The sequence below is a fragment of the Cucurbita moschata genome, unplaced genomic scaffold (genome assembly GCF_002738365.1).
Source record: "Cucurbita moschata cultivar Rifu unplaced genomic scaffold, Cmos_1.0 Cmo_Scf00026, whole genome shotgun sequence".
NCBI lineage: Eukaryota > Viridiplantae > Streptophyta > Magnoliopsida > Cucurbitales > Cucurbitaceae > Cucurbita > Cucurbita moschata.
The window spans coordinates 2,676,461-2,696,508 of NW_019268542.1; the positions used below are offsets into that span (position 1 = coordinate 2,676,461).

At 34.1% G+C, this 20,048-nt stretch overlaps 2 protein-coding genes across 3 annotated transcripts; one reads left to right on the forward strand and one right to left on the reverse strand.

Moving 5' to 3' along the window:
- The first annotated feature begins 472 nt into the window (after positions 1-472).
- Positions 473-4,043, forward strand: LOC111461964 (calmodulin-binding protein 60 A-like). 2 transcript variants are annotated; one of them, XM_023105607.1, is made up of 8 exons: positions 473-744; positions 1,463-1,544; positions 1,633-1,694; positions 2,420-2,925; positions 2,998-3,161; positions 3,275-3,370; positions 3,453-3,603; positions 3,680-4,043. In XM_023105607.1, the coding sequence occupies exons 1-8, from the start codon at positions 650-652 to the stop codon at positions 3,778-3,780; spliced, it is 1,257 nt and encodes a 418-aa protein (XP_022961375.1). In that variant the 5' UTR covers positions 473-649; the 3' UTR covers positions 3,781-4,043. The 2 variants fall into 2 exon arrangements, with proteins under 2 accessions (XP_022961375.1, XP_022961376.1); XM_023105608.1 differs by having other exon boundaries at positions 3,453-3,540.
- A 4,213-nt stretch (positions 4,044-8,256) lies between these two features.
- Positions 8,257-12,130, reverse strand: LOC111462019 (calmodulin-binding protein 60 A-like). The gene is made up of 8 exons (XM_023105667.1): positions 11,837-12,130; positions 10,817-10,898; positions 10,678-10,727; positions 9,310-9,815; positions 9,061-9,224; positions 8,859-8,948; positions 8,637-8,778; positions 8,257-8,551 (listed from the first exon to the last, which is right to left on the reverse strand). Exons 1-8 carry the CDS (start codon positions 11,938-11,940, stop codon positions 8,451-8,453), a joined length of 1,239 nt encoding a protein of 412 aa, XP_022961435.1. The 5' UTR covers positions 11,941-12,130; the 3' UTR covers positions 8,257-8,450.
- Between the last annotated feature and the right edge of the window lie 7,918 nt (positions 12,131-20,048).

Consider the following 20,048-nt stretch of genomic DNA (forward strand, 5'->3'; position numbering starts at 1 on the left):
AATTTGTAATTAAATATCAAATAGTTAATAATTTGTTTTAAAAAATACCCTCTAATTTTCAAAAGTGTTTAAAAAATACCCTCGGTTAGTACCACGTAAAACACGTACGAAGAGGTGAGAACGAGTCAAATACCCCTGAGTTATATGCTGTTTAAGTCGTCATATAACGTTTATTTCTTCAAGTCTTCAAACCTGTTTCTAATGTATTTCTTCGCTCACAATTTCTAAACCTTTTCTCGTAACGTGACTTGAGACCTGCACATACGCCGTCTGAATTTCTTAAGGCTGACTTGTTCGCTCGATTAGAACAAGTGCTACACAATCACTGTCAAAAATTTAAAACCGTGTAAGAATATTATTTTATAGGATAGCCGAAAAGAGAAGACTAGAAGGTTTGTTCATATTGGAAGTCGTCTGAAAATTTCTCAACAATTTCTAAGCTTCCACTCTCTCTCTAGCTCTCTCTCTCTCTATCTCTCTCTAAACAAAGCTCTCTCTCTATCTCTCTCTAAACAAAGCTCTCTCTCTCTCTGTTATGGAAGATGTTGAGTTCATAAATCCCTCTTCTCCTCCTCCTCTCTCCCTCTTTCACCACATCACTCCAAATTTCAGGGAGTGAGTATCAGTTTGAAGAGCCATAGATATCAAAATGGATGCCAAGGGCAAGGGCAAGGCCAAGGCCAAGATGCCTCCTAATGATGATGACAACCCTAACCCTAAGAGAACTCGTCCTTCTTCATCTCGGTTCGTTCTCTCTCTCTCAAAGTTCATCGATTCTAATGATTTGATTCAAGCTATAATTGTTTCTATCGTATTTGATTCTTTCTAGGTTTTGATTTTTTCATGTTTGATTTTGTTCAGATCTCTCAAGTTCTTGTTTTTGTTTTGAGATTCTTTTACTGTGTTCATATGATTCGATAACGTGATGAACCCGAATTTAAATTTTGATAATTCATCAGATCTATGACAATAAAGAATTTCAACTATTCCTTTATTCATTATTATTTATTATTTCTTGTTTTCTCTTCTTTTATAAATTAAAATAAATTTGTGCTTTATATTTGTTTTTTTTTATAATCATTTGTGAACATTTTTTCAAAATGAAAAATAAAAAACAGGGACTTGTCCCACGACCAATTCGAAAATAGGATTATAATCTAACGCTGCAGCTGAGAGGTTATTGATGAATTTTGACTTGTAAATATTTGATATTTTAATTTTAAGAAATTTTAGTTAGCACGGTAACATGTTCTGTGGATAAATATGATTTCTTTAAAATAATTAGAAAAATAAAAAGCATCCCGACAACCAAACCCGAAAATAGATATTTAGGTTGGATTGTGAATTATATTCGAGTCGTTTAGGTCAAAAGATTTTTCAAACTCAATTTTTTTTTTTTCTGGTTTTTCTAGGTTTTGAGGTTCTTGTCGGAATGTTTTTTTTTTTTTTTTTTTCCTTATAGTACTAAAGCTGGAACTGTAGCTGAAGATGATCGTTCCCTGGTTGATCTTTTGTCTCGAATCCAACCTCTCTTGAGCAACTTGGTATTGTTTTTTATTGTTTCAAACATTATTGTTAAGATCCAAACATGAATATGAAACTCATCTCTGACATCCCTTCGATGTTTTTAAGGTACACAAGGAAGTGAAGAATGCACTTCAAACTCACGTTCATCCTCTTTTAAAATCACTAAGGTTGGCATTTTAAATTCCATATATTCTTGTTGTTGTACTTTTTATTTGATTCGATTCTATTTCGTTAAAAAAAACTTTAGTCTCTAAGTTTTCGTGAAGTTAATAATTTAGTCGGTGAATTTTAGACACAATTTTATAAGAATTTTGTTTTTAGTTCTTTGTGTACGATAATTGTGTTTGTTTTTGTTAAGGATAGTTGTGTTACGTTACCGCTTAACATAGGTATCATATTCATCCTTTTATTATAGACAAATATCTTGTATCCATCTATTGTTGTTTTCGTATTTATAATTTACCATAATTCTCTATTATGTAAATGATTATAAACAGATAACTTTCACTACCATTTACGTGGGGTAATTTTAGCAAATATTCTCACTTTTGATATTCGTTCGAAGCATACCGAAACCAATAACTGGATCGGAAAGATATGAAATAAATAACACGATAACTTGAATAGAGACTTTCTTTGTACTAATTGCTTGTTGTAAGACGTACGACTGTTTTCCTAAATGCTCCAAGATTATTAACTTCTTAATGCATGACTGATATATTCCATGATTCCAATGTGATGCTTAATGTTCGGTTTAAACAAATCAAACTTATTACCTGAAAATTTAATCTTTATTTGAGGAACACGATGTAATGTTACATATTCCTGTTACGAAAAACTATATTGTTTTAAACTATGGTTTGGTCTGGTTCGGTCCGGTCGGGTCATATAGAGAGAGGAAAGAGATGGGAGAAGAAGCAATTGTTGAAGGAGGGATTGAGAAGTTCAAGCTAGCTTTCTGCAACCAACCAGCCAACACTATCTTCACCAACAATGAAATCAAAGCAGAAAATGGTGAGGCTGTTAGGGTTGCAATTTATGATACCACAACCAATGCCATAGTCCGCACGGGTCCTCTGTCATCGGCTCTGGTTGGGCTCATCCTTCTCGACGGAGACTATGATGAAACTAATCGTAGTTTGAGTGAATTGAAGCGAAACATTTTATCCCCAAGAGATGGGAAAAGGCCTTTACTGGTTGGTGATGGTATCAAACTCATTTTGGAGAATGGATTTGCTTCGATTAAGTGTGTCTGTATCACAGACAACTCGAGTTGGATGAAATCCAAGAAGTTTCGTTTGGGAGTGATGATTATTGATGAAAACATTCTAGCCATGTATCCGACCATTGGGGCTGCGGTGTCTCAACCTTTTAGGGCCATGGATCACCGTGGAGAAGGTAAACTCTGTCTATTTAATAGTTTTGTACCGTTGAATGAATGAATGATTCTTCTTCTTTACATGATTTCAGTGAACAAGAAGCATCATCCTCCGAGCATAGAAGATGAAGTTTGGCGATTGGAAGGGATAGGAAAAGATGGCGCATATCACAAAAACTTATCCTCCCATGGCATCAAAACTGTGGGCGCCTTTGTGCTGAAACACCAAGAAATAGGTCCAACCGCTCTAAAAAAGGTAGCCCAAGAAAATCAAAACGAAACCCTTTTCTTATCTCTTTCTATTTCATTTATTCATTTTTGGTGTGCTTCGAGCGAGGGTCAAAACCAACCAAATAACATTTTCTGCAGTTGCTCGGTACTAAAGTTCCAAAGAAAACATGGATGATGATGGTTGCAAACGCTTTTGAGTGTCAGAGTTATCCTATATTCGAGCCATCCTCAGAGGTTACACACTCTCTCTTTGAGCTTTTATTTCTGTATACTGAAATAGAGAGCTTTAAACCAAGTCGATGTTATATGAAAACAGATATATTTGTCATTAAATAATGTCGCGGGAGATGAAGCTTTCAACGAAGGCCTTGACATTCTTGAGCAAAATAATTTGGAGTATGCTGGTGAGAGTCCACGAATGTACTTAACTGAGGATGACTTTGGATATAGGCTTTTTGAGCTTGCTGGTACAGTGATTAACATTTTTAAAATTCAGGGTCGTTGTCTAAATACTTGTTAACACTGATATGATTTCAATTACAGGTTTGCCGCCGTTGCTTACCAGTGAATCTCCAGCTTCATATGACGCAACTGCAGCCACAGGTATGCAAGCATTCACACCCAACACGATCAACGATATTTGACAAAGTAAGTTTCCAAACTCAAATGATTCATACGAATCACATCTTTTACCGTTCTATGCAACAATAACTTAATCAGACTATTTCCTTTAGATTTGATATAAACTTCACCTTATTCGACATATACCTCTGGTATATGTAAAACATTTCCTATTGACGGTTTGTTTTAGTTCGTTGTTGTCTGTTACTTATTTTTTCTCTGATTCAGACATTTGCATTCTAGAATTCTGTCGACTATCATTCAGACAATCATTTTCGTTCATTTATTTGTGGATATCTTTTTTAATTTTTTATTATTTGTTATTATTGCTTTTTAGATTTACGATCTAAAAAATACTATTAAACTTTCAAAAAAAAATTCAAAAATACCCATTAAGTTTTGGATGGAAACCGTTAATACTTTGTTTAACAGATACCATTAAACTTTAAAATACTGTTCCAAAAATACCCTTTTATTTTTTAAAGGGTTTTTGAAAACGGTCATTACCTTTTATTTTTTTAAAAAAAAAATCAAAAACATATTTAAAAATAAAAAACATTTTAAACTTTACTTTTTAAAAAACTTCAAAAATACCTTTAATTTTTAAAAACAAAAAATAAAAAATACATTTACCATTAATATCACGTTTCAAAAATACTCATCAACTTTACAAAACATTTGCAAAAAGTTTAAAAGGTGTTGATAGACAGTTTCTGTCTAGATATTGACGGTATGAATTTTTTTATAAAGATAAAATGTGTTAATATTACTTTTTAAAATTTTATGAGTATTTCTTAAATATAATACCGAGGGTAAAGATAATTTTGTATTTTTTTTTTTTTTTGAAAAAATTGAGAGGCATTAATAAAAAAAATTTAAAATTAAAGGTATAACACAGTTAAAAGTTGAAGGGTATTTTTGAAACAAATTACCGAGCATAGATTTTTTTTTTTTTTTTTTTGAAATATTAAGGATATTTTTTTTAGACAAATACAAATTTTATGGATATTTTTATTAATTAATTTTTTTTTATGGGTACAAATTTTAATGTGTGTGACTATTATAATATTAAATATATTTTCAATGCTCTAATTAATTGGTTGGAGGATATAGTTTTTATTAAATATAATAAAAACAAATAAACATGCGACTATGTTCTGTCAAACCTTAAATTAATATGTCTTTGTCGGTAAAGTAATTTAAAATAATAATATTTTTACACAACCAAAATATGAACAATATTAATTATTCTTTTAGTTTTAAATTAATTGGTGGATAATGGAGAAAATTATTTTATTTTTCTCTTTTCCTTATTTCGAAGAACCCATATCGGAGGAAGATTTGGGGAGTTGTAAAAAATTATAATTTGAGGGATTAATTATATAATATTTACTAAATTAAGATTAGGCCAGTCACATGACATGTAACGGTCACCCTTTCCAAGATAAATGGGGTTTGGATGTGTAGTATTTTTCTATACACCCGACTCACACGTGCGAATGTGGTTCTACTAGGTGGGCTCGCACACCCTTGGGGCCTGCATAGTCGAACTAGTTTGTTGTAGCTAGACATCTAGAGGTATAACAAACTCTCGAATATCATGCAAGTATGATGATGATGATCATCATCATCATAGTGGACGTGTTCGTACTCATTATCATAAATGGAGAAGTAACTCGATGCAAATGAACATACAATATGTATGAGGTCCCTATAATTTTCATCTTAAATCATTCATATGACACAATCTCATACCTCCATTACATATTACTCTGGGTAATATAGATGCATAAACTCTCATACATTCATCATTTATAATATCATCTAGGGGTTGTGTATCAGAAAATTCTTTATCACACTGTAACATGACATCTCATACATGCACATCATCATGACACGAGATATCATCGTATTGTATTATACCATCATCATACATTTCTTGTCATTAGGGGTGTACATTCAACCCGACAACCCAGAGTAACCCAACCCGAACTATAAGCGTTGGGTTGGATTGGATTAGCATTTCGAGTAGGGTTGGATTCATTTTTCTGAACCCGAACTGAATCGGTTCGATTTCGAGTAGGGTTGGGTTCATTTTTTTGAACCTGAACTAAATCGGTTCGGTTTCGAGTTCGTGGGCAAAACATTTGGGTTGACCCGAGACAAATAAAAATATATAGAATATATTAAGAATTCTTTTGTATTAATGGGTTTGCTAAGGCCAGACTAAGAACATGTATGCCGATATCGGCAAATATATGTTTGTTTTTATTATTTTGTTATTTTTCTAACAATTTAGGACCCTCTAAGGTCACGTATCAATAAACATATTTCAATTAAATTATTTTTTCGGTATTTAATTGTCTTCAGTTTTATGACAATGTTAAACTATGTTAATACGTTACAATTTTCGCTCGATGATTTTTATTGTTTTTTTTTTTTTTTTTTTTAATAATTATAGATTGATTTGTGTTTGTCCTAAACTTTTAATATATTTTATCTAAGATTGTATCCGTATAATTTTTTTAAAAAAATTGACAACCCAACCTAAACCTAACTCGAAAATTTTCATAACCCAACCCAACCCAACCCAACCCAGACCATTTAGACCCCTACTTGTCATCATATTATAATGTATCATCATCCCAACATATCATAGCATCATAGTACATCATATCATCATAACATCATAGTATCATTCTAACGCATCATAATACCATATCAAATTACAACATCATAACACATCATAATATCACATGAACATACATGATACGTGGAAGGGCCATTGGACACGTGTTATTATACATAAGACAAGTCTTCTGACTAAGTCGATAGTAGGGTCACTTACTTGATTAGCCTTAGCCGACGTTCTATTTTATTTTCGAGATTGGTTTGATTCATTCCTCAAAGTTCATATCAACCTAGGTGGAGGTACTTCACTATCTTATAATTATCCATTTAATTCTTTTAACAAACCACCTAAATTGAATAGTCGAAACTTATAGTGACCTTAATTGCCTTAAATAAGGTCAAAATCAGCTTTGAGAGGGTCCAGGGCATAGGGAACGACGTCCAAATTCGAGTCCTGGGCTGAATACGCCAATTTTGAGTCGTGGAGTCCTTGAGTCGCGCCGAAGTCGAGCCAAATCAAACGAGTCGAGTAGTCAACACGTGTCACACACGTAATAAGGGCTAGAGCGCGCACGGGTTGTTGAGTGGGGTTGTGTCGAGCTCTCGAGTTTGCACGGGTCATGACTTGGGCTTCGTATGTCTGGGCCATTTTCTGTCTTCGTGGTTGGGTCGAGCTTCGTGTGTGTGTGTATATATATATATATATATATGTTCTTTAGGTATGTACAAATTAACTATTGAATAACTCTACTTATCCAATTTTTAAAGTTAACAAACCCTAATTATCTTGGAAATAGTGACAATTACATTGTCACGTGGTTAGCATAATCATAATTTAATTAAAATTATATAATTAATCCCTCGAATTATAATTTTTTACAACTCCCCAAAGTTTTTCGAAATAGGAAAAGAGAGAAAATAAAAAAGTAATTTATTTAAAAATATTGTTATTTAAAATTAATTGTACAGACAAGAAATATTATATTTAAGGTTCGACAGAACATAGTCCCATGTTTATTTGTTTTTTTTTTTTTTTTTTTTTTTTTTATTGTTATATTTAATAAAAACTAAATCCTTCGACCAAATATTTAATATTTAATTTCATAACTCTTTTATAAAATTTTAAAACCACCCATACTATTTTCCTTACTTATAATTACTATATTCTTTAAAAAAAAAATCATACTATCAACAAAATCTGTCTACCGATACTTTATAAATTATCTGCAAACGTTTTAATGTTATTTGTTCAAGAATATTTTTTAAACAAAGTATTATGGATCTTCATCCGATAAGGATATTTTTGAACTTTTTTGAAAATTGAAGGACATTATTGCAACTTTTGAAAGTTTATGGGAATTTTTTACACAAACTGCAACAACGTTCGAGGGTATTTTTATTAATTTAGCTTTAAAATATCCCTAAACTTTGTACTTTTCTCGAAAATACCCTTGAACTTTTGAAAGTTTAATAGTATTTTTTAGACTTTTTTGAAAGTTGAAGGGCATTATTGAAATTTTTGAAAGTTTATGGGAATTTTTTAGACAAACTGCAACAACGTCGAGAGTATTTTTATTAATTTAGCTTAAAAATATCTCTAAACTTTGTACTTTTCTCAAAAATACCCTTGAACTTTAGACAGTTAAGGATATTTTTCAGACTTTTCTTAAAGTTGAAGGGCATTATTGAAACTTTGAAAGTTTATGGAAATTTTTTAGACAAACGGCAACTTTCATTGTTGCAGACAAACTATAATAATAATAATAAATAAATAAATAAATAAATAAAGATATCCACAAATAAATGAACCAAAATCATTGTCTGGATTATAGTCGACAGAATTCAAGGATGCAAATGTCTGAATCATAGAGAAAACAAGTAACAGACAACTAATTAAAACAAACCACCAATACCAAATGTTTTACATATACCAGAGGTATATGTCGAATAAGGTGAAGTTTATATCAAATCTAAAGGAAAGAGTCTGACTTAAGTTATTGTTGCATAGAACGGTAAAAGATAGTGATTCGTATGAATCATTTGAGTTTGGATACTCACTTTGTCAAATGCCGTTGATCGTGTTGGGTGTGAGTACTTGCATAGTTGTGGCTGCAGCTGGGTCATATGAAGCAGGAGCTTCATCGGTAAGCAATGACGGCAAACCTGTGATTCAAATCATATTAGTTTTAACAAGCATTTAACAACGATCCTATACTTTAAAAATGTTTAATATGTTGAACAACCGTACCATCAGCAAGCCCGTATCCAAAGTTTTCTGAAAAGTAGTTTCCCGGGCTCTCATACCCATTATCCAAATTGTTTTGCCCAAAAATGTCAACGCTTTCGTTGAAAGCTTGATCTCCCATGACATTATTTGTTGAAAAATTTACCTGTTTTCATACAACATCGACTTAGTTTAAAGCTCACTTTTTCAATGTACAGATATAAAAGTTCAAAGAGAGTGTGTAACCTCCAAAGATGGATCGGGATAACTCAAACACTCAAAAGCATTTTGAACCATCATTGTCCATGTTTTCTTTGGAACTTTGGTACCAAGCAGCTGCACAAATTGTTATTTTGTTGGTTTTGATTCTTTCTCGAAACACACCAAAATAAATTACCGAAATAGAAAGAAATAAGAAGAGGGTTTTATTTTGATTTTGTTGGTTTACCTTTTTCAGAGCGGCCCAACCTATTTCGTCGTATTTCAGCACGAAGTCGCCCACAGTATTGATGCCATGTAGTGATAAGTTTTTGTGATATGCCCCATCTTTTCCTATCCCTTCCAGTCGCCAAACTTCATCTTCTCTGCTCGGAGGATGATGCTTCTTGTTCACTGAAATCATGTAAAGAAGAAGAATCATCCCTTCAACGGTGTAAAACTGTTAACAAGATAATTTCAGTAATAAGATAGAGCTTACCTTCTCCACGATGATCCATGACCCTGAAAGGTTGGGACACCGCAGCCCCAATGGTCGGATACATGGCAAGAATGTTTTCATCAATAATCATCACTCCCAAACGAAACTTCTTGGATTTCATCCAACTCGAGTTGTCTGTGATACAGACACACTTAATCGAAGCAAAGCCATTCTCCAAAATGAGTTTGATACCATCACCAACCAGTAAAGGCCTTTTCCCTTCTCTCGGGGATAAAATGTTTCGCTTCAATTCACTCAAACTACGATTAGTTTCATCATAGTCTCCATCGAGAAGGACGAGCACAATCCGGGCCGATGACAGAGGACCCGTGCGGACTATGGCATTGGTTGTGGCATCATAAATTGCAACCCACACAGCCTCACCATTTTCTGCTTGGATTTCACTGTTGGTGAAGATAGTGGAGGCTGGTTGGTTGTAGAAAACTAGCTTGAACTTCTCAATCCCTCCTCCAATAATTGCTACTTCTCCAGCCTCTCTCCTTCCTCTATATGATGAAACCAAATCATAGTTTAAAGTACAACGTTAATTCAAATAATATAGTTCTTAATAATACGAATATGTAACATTATGTTCTGTTCGACTAAATTGTGAGTCAAGAAGCTCGACTTGTTCATACCCGAACATTAAACATCACGGAATGTGATAGTCATGCATTAAGAAATCAGTAATACGAATATGTAACATTATGTCATATGCTTCAAATAGTAAATAAGTTGTGAGTCAAGAAGCTCGACTTGTTCAAACTCGAACATCAAACAGCACGGAATGTGACAGTTAGTCATGCATTAAGAAATCAGTAATACAAATATGTAACATTATGTCGTGTGCTTCAAATAGTAATTAAATTGTGAATCAAGAAGCTCGACTTGTTTAAACCCGAACATTAAACATCACGGAATGTCTCGTCAGTCATGCATTAAGAAGTTAGTAATCGTGGAACATTTATAGAAAAAGAGTTAGTACGTTTTACCACAACTACCTTAATACAAAGAAACTGTCTCCTCAAGTTACCGTGTTATTTATTTCATTTCTTTCTGGTTCGATTGTGTCAGGGTGCTTTGAACGAAGATCAAAACCAACATAAATTGTTATAAATATTGTTACAAATTTGAAAATAAAATAACTAAGGGGTTTGAGATAACTATTCTTTTTTTTTCTTTTTAATTAGTTAACAAATCAAGTGTTTTATTCGATCTAACATAAAAAGACGGTAAAGAAATGATGAGAAAACAAATACAATTATTGTACACAGAAAACTAAAAACAAAATTCTTATGAAATTATATCTAAACGTCACCGACTATATTGTTAATTTCACAAAACGAGAATAGAAGTTGAAAAACGAACCTCAGTAATTCCAAATGAGTTTGAAGTGCATTCTCCACTTCCTTGTGTATCTTAAAAACACCGAACCAATGTCAGAAATGAGTTTGATATTCAAATTTGGATGTCATAAAAATAAAAAAAATAAAATAAAATAAAATACCCAGTTGGTCAAGTGAGGTTGAAATCGAGACAAAAATTCAACCATGGAAAGTTCACCTTCAGCTACAGATCCAGCTCCAATACTATTTAACAAAAAAAGAATCCAACAACAACATCACAACCTACAAAAACCTAGAAAATTCAAAAAAAAAAAAAAAAAAAAAAACACAAATNACCCAGAAAAACATGGAAAAAAAAAAAAAACCACAAATCTTAAAAAAACCAGAACAGAAAACTCATAAAAATCCGAAATGTTACACGAATACGACTCTCCACAATGGTATCATATTGTCCACTTTGAGCATAAGCTCTCAAACCTTTGCTTTAGGTTTCCCCAAAAGGCCATCTACCAATGAAGAGAGTATTCTTTGATTATATCTCCCCTCGAACAAAGTGCGCCTCTGCTTAATCGAGGCTCGACTCCTTTGGAGTCTTAGTCATTTTCGACTGCCATCGAGGAGGCTTGACTCCTTTTTCTTTTGGAGTCCTTTGTTCGATGTTTGAGGATTTACCAATCTACTGGCACGACTAAGTTTAGGGCATGACTCTGATACCATGTTAGACGAACACGACTCTCCACAATGGTATGATATTGTTCACTTTCAGCATAAGCTCTCATGGCTTTCCTTTAGGCTTCCCCAGAAAGCCTCTACCAATGGAGAGAGTATTCTTTGATTATAAAACCATAATCATTCCCTAAATTAGCTGATGTAGGACTTTTATCGTCCAACAAGAAAAACCAGAAAACCATAAAATCCAAAAAAAAAAAAAAAACAGAAAACCTATAAAACTCGGAAAACCTAGAAAACCCAGAAAACCTAAGAAAAAACCTAGAAAACCCAGAAAACCTTAAAAAAAACCAGAAAAACCCAGAAAACCTTAAAAAAAAAAAAAAAAAAAAAAAAANACCCTTAAAAAAACAACCAGAAAAACCTAGAAAAACCAGAAACCCTAAAAAAAACCCAGAAAAAACAGAATAAATAAAAAAAAAAATTGAAAGAGAGAGAGAGAGAGAGCGAACCCAGATGGAGAAGAAGGGCCAGATGAAGAAGAAGGGCGAGTCCTCTTGGGGTTAGGGCTATCATCCTCGCTGGGAGGCATCTTGGCCTTGCCTTTGACATCCATTTTGATATCTATGCCTCTCCAAACTGATACTCACTCCCTGAAATTTGGAGGAGTGATGTGGTGAAAGAAGGAGAGAGAGGTAGAGAGGGGGATTTATGAACCCAACATCTTCCATAACTCAGAGAGCTTTGTCTAGAGAGAGACAGAGAGAGAGAGAGAGCTTAGAAATTGTTGAGAAATTTTCAGACAACTTCCACACTAACAACAACGCGTCTGCTTTGGTCTTCTCTTATCGGCTACCTGCTAAGCATATGCCTCCCCATTCAAATTACTTTTTTTCAATTAAATTTATCAAAATTATTCTAATTTTTTTAATTTATTCAAAAATAATATCAAATAAACATAAGATTTTGAAAATAGCACCAACACTATTTAATTTTATACAAAAAAAAAAATCTTTCCGTTACTCTATTGACACTTCATAAACTATCTACAAACTTAAAACTGTTCTCTGAAATTTAATTTTACCCGAAGAGTTCACATTTTTAGTATGACAAAACTCTATACATCATTCACATAATACTCTAAGTAACATGTCTTCATACTTTCCTCGTCATTATCTTCATTTAGGGTTGTATCTAAAAAATACTCCACCATAATACACCATGACGTCTTGTATATGCACATCATCTTAATATGAAATACCATCATTTTAAGTCATATCATCATCATCATACATCTTATATCATCGTGGGTTAAATGTGTTTTTGATGTTTTTTTTTTAATTTATGGATATTAATGAAATTTTAAAAAACTCGAACATATTTTTGAAACACTTTTAAAAATTAAAGGGTATTTTTAAAAACAAATTATTAACTATTTTCTAAGAGTATTTTTTTTTTATTTTTTATACATTATTAAAACTTTTGAAAGTCTAAAGTAATTTTGAGCAGGAAAAGTTTACGCTTATTATTATTTTTTTTTTAATTTAGTCTTATTTTATGTTTGCTAGCCAAAATTTGATAATTAATAGTTAGTCCACCTAACCGAATAACACGTGACTTTTAATATATGGGAATTAGACTTTGTCAATATGTATTTTTTATTTCTTATACCGAGTGACAAATTATGAATATATTTTAAAATTTTATAGCCAATTAAAAATTAAATTCAAATCTTGATGTGAATGGCAAATATATATATATATATATATATATATATATATATATATATATATTTTGTAAATTAGATAATTGTATTTGGTATTGTATAAGGATGCTATTAAAATTTTATTACATTAATTAATTTTAGATAATTATTGTAGTTAATTAGTTTATTTTTATTAAGTTACATTAATAAATAGTATAATAATAATGAATTAATTATATATTTAAAATTTTGATGGTAAGAATTCAATATATTTTCAAGAATTTTTCTTTGTCTAAATAATTTGTAATTTCATATTTCCACTCCAACTTACCAATAAACAAATAAGATATAAATAATATAAAGGAAAGAATTCAATATGTTTTCAAAACTATTAGATCCTCCATTCCTACCTTATAATATTTATTTTAATTCCTTTCCACAATATTTATTTTTTTAACTTTATTTTGTTGGGTCCCACCTAAGACCTAATACCTAAGACATACTTTCTCCCCAAGTTTTGTATATCTACCTTAGAGGCGTTGGATATATACATACATATATATATATATATATATATATATATATATAGGAGTTAGCTATACTATGTAGAAATGTCTGTTGGATGGATCCTTGCAAGTTTTGTATATCTACCTCAAGTTTGGTAGCTCTTTTGTCTACTTTGTGCGATGCGCATCCTTGCTCTATTTTTCTATACCGTTTCGTTGGTGATGTAGACTAGCTCGAGTCTTACCAGTTCTCGTTCTCCTACATTGTCCCAGCACAATGGGGATCTATACTGTTTTCCATATAATGGTTCAAACGGTGCCATCCCAATTGTTGCTTGGAAACTGTTGTTGTATGAGAATTTCATTAAGTGTAGTGTAGTGTCCTAACTCCCGGTGAAATCCACAACACATGCCCGAAGCATATCTTCTAGGATTTGGTTTAACCGTTCCGTTTGACCATCAGTTTGTGGGTGGAAGGCAGTGTTAAAGTCGAGATGGGGACCCAATGCTTTTTGGAGTTCGCGCCAAAAAGCCGACGTAAAGCGCGGGTCTCGATCCGACACTATTGATATCGGGACTCCATGCAACCTCATAATTTCTTTTACATACAGTTGAGCTGACTTATCTACTGTATACATTGCTTTACCCGGTAGGAAGTGTGCCAAGTTTGTTAGTCGATCGACAATTACTCAAATTACCGTGTAACACTTTAGTATTTTGGGTAAGCCTACTATGAAATCCATAGCAATTTTTCCCATTTTCATTCCGGTATGCTTAGAGGTTGTAGGAGTTCGGTTGTTTTCTGCCTAGGGACTTTTACTTGTTGGCACACTAGACATTTACTCACGTATTCTACGATATCCTTTTTCATACTCTGCCACCAGAAGTGTTGTTTCAGGTTTTGGTACATCTTCGTACCACCTGGATGTATCGAGAAGGGTAAGTTGTGTGCTTCGGTTAGGATTTCGTTCTTTATTTCACTAACAGTTGGGACACATCAACGTCCTTGACATACTAGTTCGTCCTCTGTTGACTTAGAAAAACCTTCCACTGGACCTACTGTCAACTGGTCTAGGATTTTGTTTAGGCTAGGGTCCTCACGTTGTGAGTCTATGATTCTCTATCTGAGCGTGGGACGCACTGTAAGTCAGGCTATCTGGACTATAACCTCCTTGGTTACTACCGCTATGTCATCTTGTTCAAAGTCAGCTCGCACTCGTGGCTCCTTTGTGACGAGGGCTGAAGAGTGTATTGTTTTTTAACTTAGTGTGTCTGCGACTACGTTTTCTTTTCCAAGGTGGTACTGGATATCTATGTCGTATTCTTTTACCAACTCTAGCCATCTACGTTGTCTCAAATTCTTTTCGTGTGAAGAATTATTTTAGACTTTTATGATCCATGTAAATTTGGGTCTTTTCACCATACAGGTAATGTCGCTAAATTTTTAATGCGAACTCCACCACTACAAACTCCAAATCATGTGTAGGATAGTTTTTCTCGTATTCTTTTAATTGGCGTGATGTGTACGCAACAACCATGCCCTGTTGCATCAGTACGCAGCCTAGCCATTTTTGGATGCATCACTGTAACTCATGTATCCCATGGAGCTTTCTGGGACCGTGAGCACTGGCGCGGACACTAATATTTGTTTTAGATCCTGAAAGTTGGCCTCACAAGTATTGTCCATACGAAAGGTACGCCCTTTTTTGTCAAATGGGTGAGAGGCGAGGCTATTCTAGCGAAGTCTCGGACAAACCTTCAATAGTAACCTGCGAATCCCAAGAAACTTCGTACCTCGGTGACCATAGTTAGGCATTTCAAGTCGTAGCCAAAATTCGTATTTAGAGAATTTGGCATACAACTTGTTCTCCCTTAAGATAGTTAGGGCTTTTCGGAGGTGCTCTTGATGTTCTTGGTCCGTTTTCGAGTATATCAAGATGACGTCTATGAACACATCACAAACATGTCTAAGCACTCCTTGAATACTCTGTTCATTAATTTCATGAACATCGTTGGGACGTTGGTGAGCCAAAAGACATAACTACAAACTCGTAGTGGCCATATCTAGTTCAAAAGGCTATTTTCATTATATCTTTGTTTTTAATCTTAATTTGATTGTATCTTGATCGAAGGTCTATTTTGAAAAACACCGTTGCTTCTCGACGTGGCACAACCAGAGGGCGACACGTGTGCAGGCGGTTTCTGGTCGAGCGCGGGTTGTCGGGTACGGGCTTGGTTTCGGGTCGTGGTCCGGGTCGCAACTGTGGCACTTGGGCTGGCTTTTGTGTTATCGGGCTGGGCCGTTAGCGTCGGAATTGGACTAGCGCCTGTCCGTAGGTGGACTGGGCTTTGCGAGTTTGGGTTTGGTTTGCGACTAACAGGATAGGCCGAGCCGCGGTTTGGGTTGGGCTAAGGCACGGTTTGGGCCGTGGACGTTGGACTCGTTTGTGAGGGCTTCCGGTTCGAGCGCGGGTCGGATATTGGGTCAAGGCGTCTGGGCTACAGTGTTGGGTTGGTTTCGGTGGCTTAGCGGGTCGGTGGGCCGAGAGGGTTTGGGCTGCGACTAGGTTGGATTTCTGTTCGGGTCGCGGGTTGGGTTCGTCTTCTTCACCCGTTTCATATAGAAACTCCGGTGATTTCTCTCTCTCCTCGGTAACTTCGTTTCGACGTTCATTTTTCCCCGTTTCCTTTTGGTTTCGTGTCTTCTCTTCCCCTAATCCCGTTTATGGTGTTTGTTTGGTTCGTAAGGGCCTAAAACTCTCGGATCTAAGAGGGCTCGAAAATCTAACGTTCTGTCTTCCTTCCCTGATGGTGTACGACGTGTAAGCAACGTCGAAATCTATCCCTAGTGTGTGTAAAGGTCTTTGATATTATTTTTTTTGCACAAACTAGAGGTTTCGACGTAGATTTCGTAAGGTTTGGTTTCGCCCGAGCTTCGTCGATTTTCTCTCTGTCTTTCTCATTTTTCTCACTGTTTTTCCTTCTTGAAGGTGTCTTGGAGGTGGATGAAGGTCGAGTTTGATTTTCGTGGTGATCCCGACGTCGGACGTGCTTCGTGGATCGTGTGTGAACGGAAACTCCGGCGTTCGCCTGAGTTTTCAGTCTTGCCAACAACGGTAGGAGCTTTTTTTATTAATATTTTATTTTATCTGATCTGTTACAATATGTGTCCTATCACTCCCACGGTTATAGTCACGTGTCATTTTCTAACTGGTCCACCAGTGCCACGTTATCGCCCCCATGCTATTTTTCTTTCAATTTTTCTTCTTGTTGTTTTGATTGTGCCCTTAAAAGTAGATGCACGGTGGGCTCAATGGAAACCTATCCCCTCATTTAAAAAATATTATATTATATATACATATATATATATATATATTTGTCTTCTCCCCATGAATATTTCTATGCCACCAAAATATATAAAATGATCAAATGGGCACGAATCATGTTAAAAGCTTTTAATCGAATAAATTAATGAAGTTGGTTTTGAGTCAACAGGTGATCTAAAAAATACCGTCGAACAAGTCCGCAGGTAAAGAAGTTAAAGAGACGATTCAGTCCCAATTGAACCAACGTGCCATAAACACCCTTGAATGACACAAGAAGTACTTCTTCATTGCCTTTATAAAAATGATATAAATCATGTTAGCATGAACATGAATTTAAAAATCTAAGGCAAGTTTAGAAAATTCAAACTTATAATAGCTTTTTAATTAAATTAGATTGTTTATGATTGATTGAACAAAAAGAAAAAGGAAAGCAATCTCTAACTCAAAAGGCAAAAAAAAACTCATATAATTAATCAAAAGTAGGCTTGATTTTACTATTTCAAAGTGTATGTTTGAATCAATTAAACTAATTGGTTATAAAAGTGCAAAATTCAAAGATCAAAGACCATGTGGGAATGGTGTTCAAACATGAACCTTGGACCCACTCATTCATAATTTTATAAAGAAAACAAAAAGATATCTAGACCAAATAAAGAAAGTCTTTATCAAGTCTTAGTTTTAAAAAGCTCATCTTTTGTTCCAAACCCTAAACTCCCTTTTATGTTCGAATTTTTTTCACGTTGTTTGAAGAAAGAAATACAAGAATTCGCAAAGATACTCAAGAGAGATTCATGATGAGCCTTATAAAAGATGTAGTCGTAGGTGAAGCTCTATTGAACATCTAGCATGCTCCACTGAAAAAGAATTGACTTATAGATCTCGAGTGTGTTTAAAAGGAGGATAGCTAGAAATGCAGCTAAAGTCTCCCATTTTCTTGGATAAGTTGGAAGTGGAAAAGTTTGTCTTTGTAGCCGCCAATTTGGAGAAGTTGGAGGTCAAAGGTGGTGCGGGCTATAACGAAAGAAGTGAGGTCTTCCATTTGGTACCCACAATTTGAACTAAGAATCCTTCAAACGCTACGATCAAGCCTTTGTTTTATGGATTTTTAGAGGGCTAGAATAAAATTCGTCCAACAAGGATATACCATTAAGTTAATGGGAGGAAGAGGAAAATTTTTCCTATAGATATCGAAGGAAGTTGAGCTCTCTAACCCTCTAAAATCGAGTAAATTATGAAATTGACTCAAAATGATATCCGTTGTATATAAAAATTTAAAGTATGACCTAATATCATGAAATATGGATGCAAGCTAAATCTAAAGTTCATAGAAGCCTGCTTAGAGCATAAACCGTCGACAGGGGTAAAAAAATGACAAAAATCCTCCTACTATGCCTATATATTGATTTTATGGTGGTAATGAATTTCGAATGAACCAAACCTTTACATGACACCTACTTATAATGTTATGAATGAATTATGTATGATTTTATGATGGATTGACATGGTTATGACATGTATGCTTGGAATAGGGTGATAAGGAATCACTACAAGGGGAGTAAGATTCAGATTACTTTATTGATCGAATATCTCACGACAAGAACACTTGTTTGAGATTTGAATCACTCCACAAGTAAAATCGATCATGTCTAACTTGAATGATTCTTGTTGATCAAATATCTCAAGGCAAGAATACTTGTTTGAGATTTGAATCACTCCACAAGCAAGATTGATCATGTCGAGCTTGAATGATTTTACATGCAACCTAAACTGCGTATAATTGCAAAGAAACTTAGTCATTGACGAAAGGAAAGCACAAATGTTCTTTTTACTATATTTTTCGAGTCTCTCTTACAAAAATAACATACATGTCATTATATAGTCTCAAAATAAAAACTCTTACCATTCCATGAGGCTTTCCAATGTAACTTTCCTAGTTTATGACCATAATGAACCAGTGTATATACTTTATGGCCATAATTAACCACTACGTAAATAAGTCTTAAAATACAATAAAGAAACATCAACTAAATTACTCTGAATTATGATCCTACCAAAATTTGTAACAATGAAGCTTCATTCTTCTCGAATGTGACATGAATTGAAATATGTTTTGATAATTTCAGCAATATTTTCTTCACATCTTCATTGAAGTATATTATATGATTGATGTCTCTTGGCTCATATCATAGAAATTTATGAACCTTAAAAAATGTCATATGCTTGAGTTGTTCCTTGAGCTCTTATGACAAACCCTTGCAACTAGAACCATGAACCTATGAATTTATGACTTGTGCTCCAGGGTTAGCAGCTAATCCAAATAGGATGAACCTCATAAATGCATAACCAAGAGGGTAATCATAATATGACACATTATTAGCTACATACCACTCTACCCATACTTGTCTTGTGCTGTAAATCACCCTAGACCTCTCTTTGTATGGTATATCGATTTCAGATTTTTCCTCACCTAAGTGAGATACTCTACTTTGTGGGATATTTGACTGAGATTGTGATAAGGGACACAGGAGAATGCCTGAGCGATTATAGACCAACTGGATTCTGAATCTTGGTCCAAATCTCAAAATAGATTTTTCTTCAGATTCATATTTGTTACCGACCATGTGATATAGTAGGTCTTCAAGGGAGTGTTTTAGGGTTAGAACTCCTCTAATGTATTTTGTATGGAATGGAAATGGACGACCCATTGAAATCTACTCTCTTTAAACTTGTTTTATGGCAAGGGACCATATAAATGCATAGATCGGACAAAAAGTTGACCAAGTACTCAAAATTCAGAACTTAGAACGTCATGACCAAGGTCTTCAGAACATAATTCTGTTTATGCCTTATGATCAACTTTAGAGTATGGTACTTTAACATCAACCATGGATACGATTTAGAATCTACAAGTAGGTTGCTTATTTGTATTTTATACTCACTCCCATTTTTACATGTTTCACAGGTAATGACTAGATGCTAGATGGTAGTGATTTGAAGTAGGTGCTATAGAGATATAGCCTAGGTCCGAGAGCCTCTGTCGATTTTGTGTCTTTTTGTTCCAGTCGAGTCTTTGTGCACTGTTTTCATTGGTTGTAAATAAACTTAAAATTGTATTTTGGTATAATGTAAACTTACCAATATTTTTCTTCCTTTCGAATCAACTAACATTGCAATCCATGCTTCGAGT

What these genes read in the sequence shown, in the direction of transcription:
- LOC111461964 (XM_023105607.1), top strand. Translation starts at nt 650, where the DNA reads ATGGATGCCAAGGGCAAGGGCAAGGCCAAGGCCAAGATGCCTCCTAAT. An exon ending in CCTCTTTTAAAATCACTAAG is followed by an intron (nt 1,695 to 2,419) that starts GTTGGCATTTTA and finishes CGGGTCATATAG; the next exon opens with AGAGAGGAAAGAGATGGGAG. An exon ending in TAGGCTTTTTGAGCTTGCTG is followed by an intron (nt 3,604 to 3,679) that starts GTACAGTGATTA and finishes TTTCAATTACAG; the next exon opens with GTTTGCCGCCGTTGCTTACC.
- LOC111462019 (XM_023105667.1), bottom strand. Translation starts at nt 11,940, where the DNA reads ATGGATGTCAAAGGCAAGGCCAAGATGCCTCCCAGCGAGGATGATAGC. An exon ending in GGCCCTTCTTCTCCATCTGG is followed by an intron (nt 10,899 to 11,836) that starts GTTCGCTCTCTC and finishes TTTGTTAAATAG; the next exon opens with TATTGGAGCTGGATCTGTAG. An exon ending in AACCTCACTTGACCAACTGG is followed by an intron (nt 10,728 to 10,816) that starts GTATTTTATTTT and finishes GGTGTTTTTAAG; the next exon opens with ATACACAAGGAAGTGGAGAA.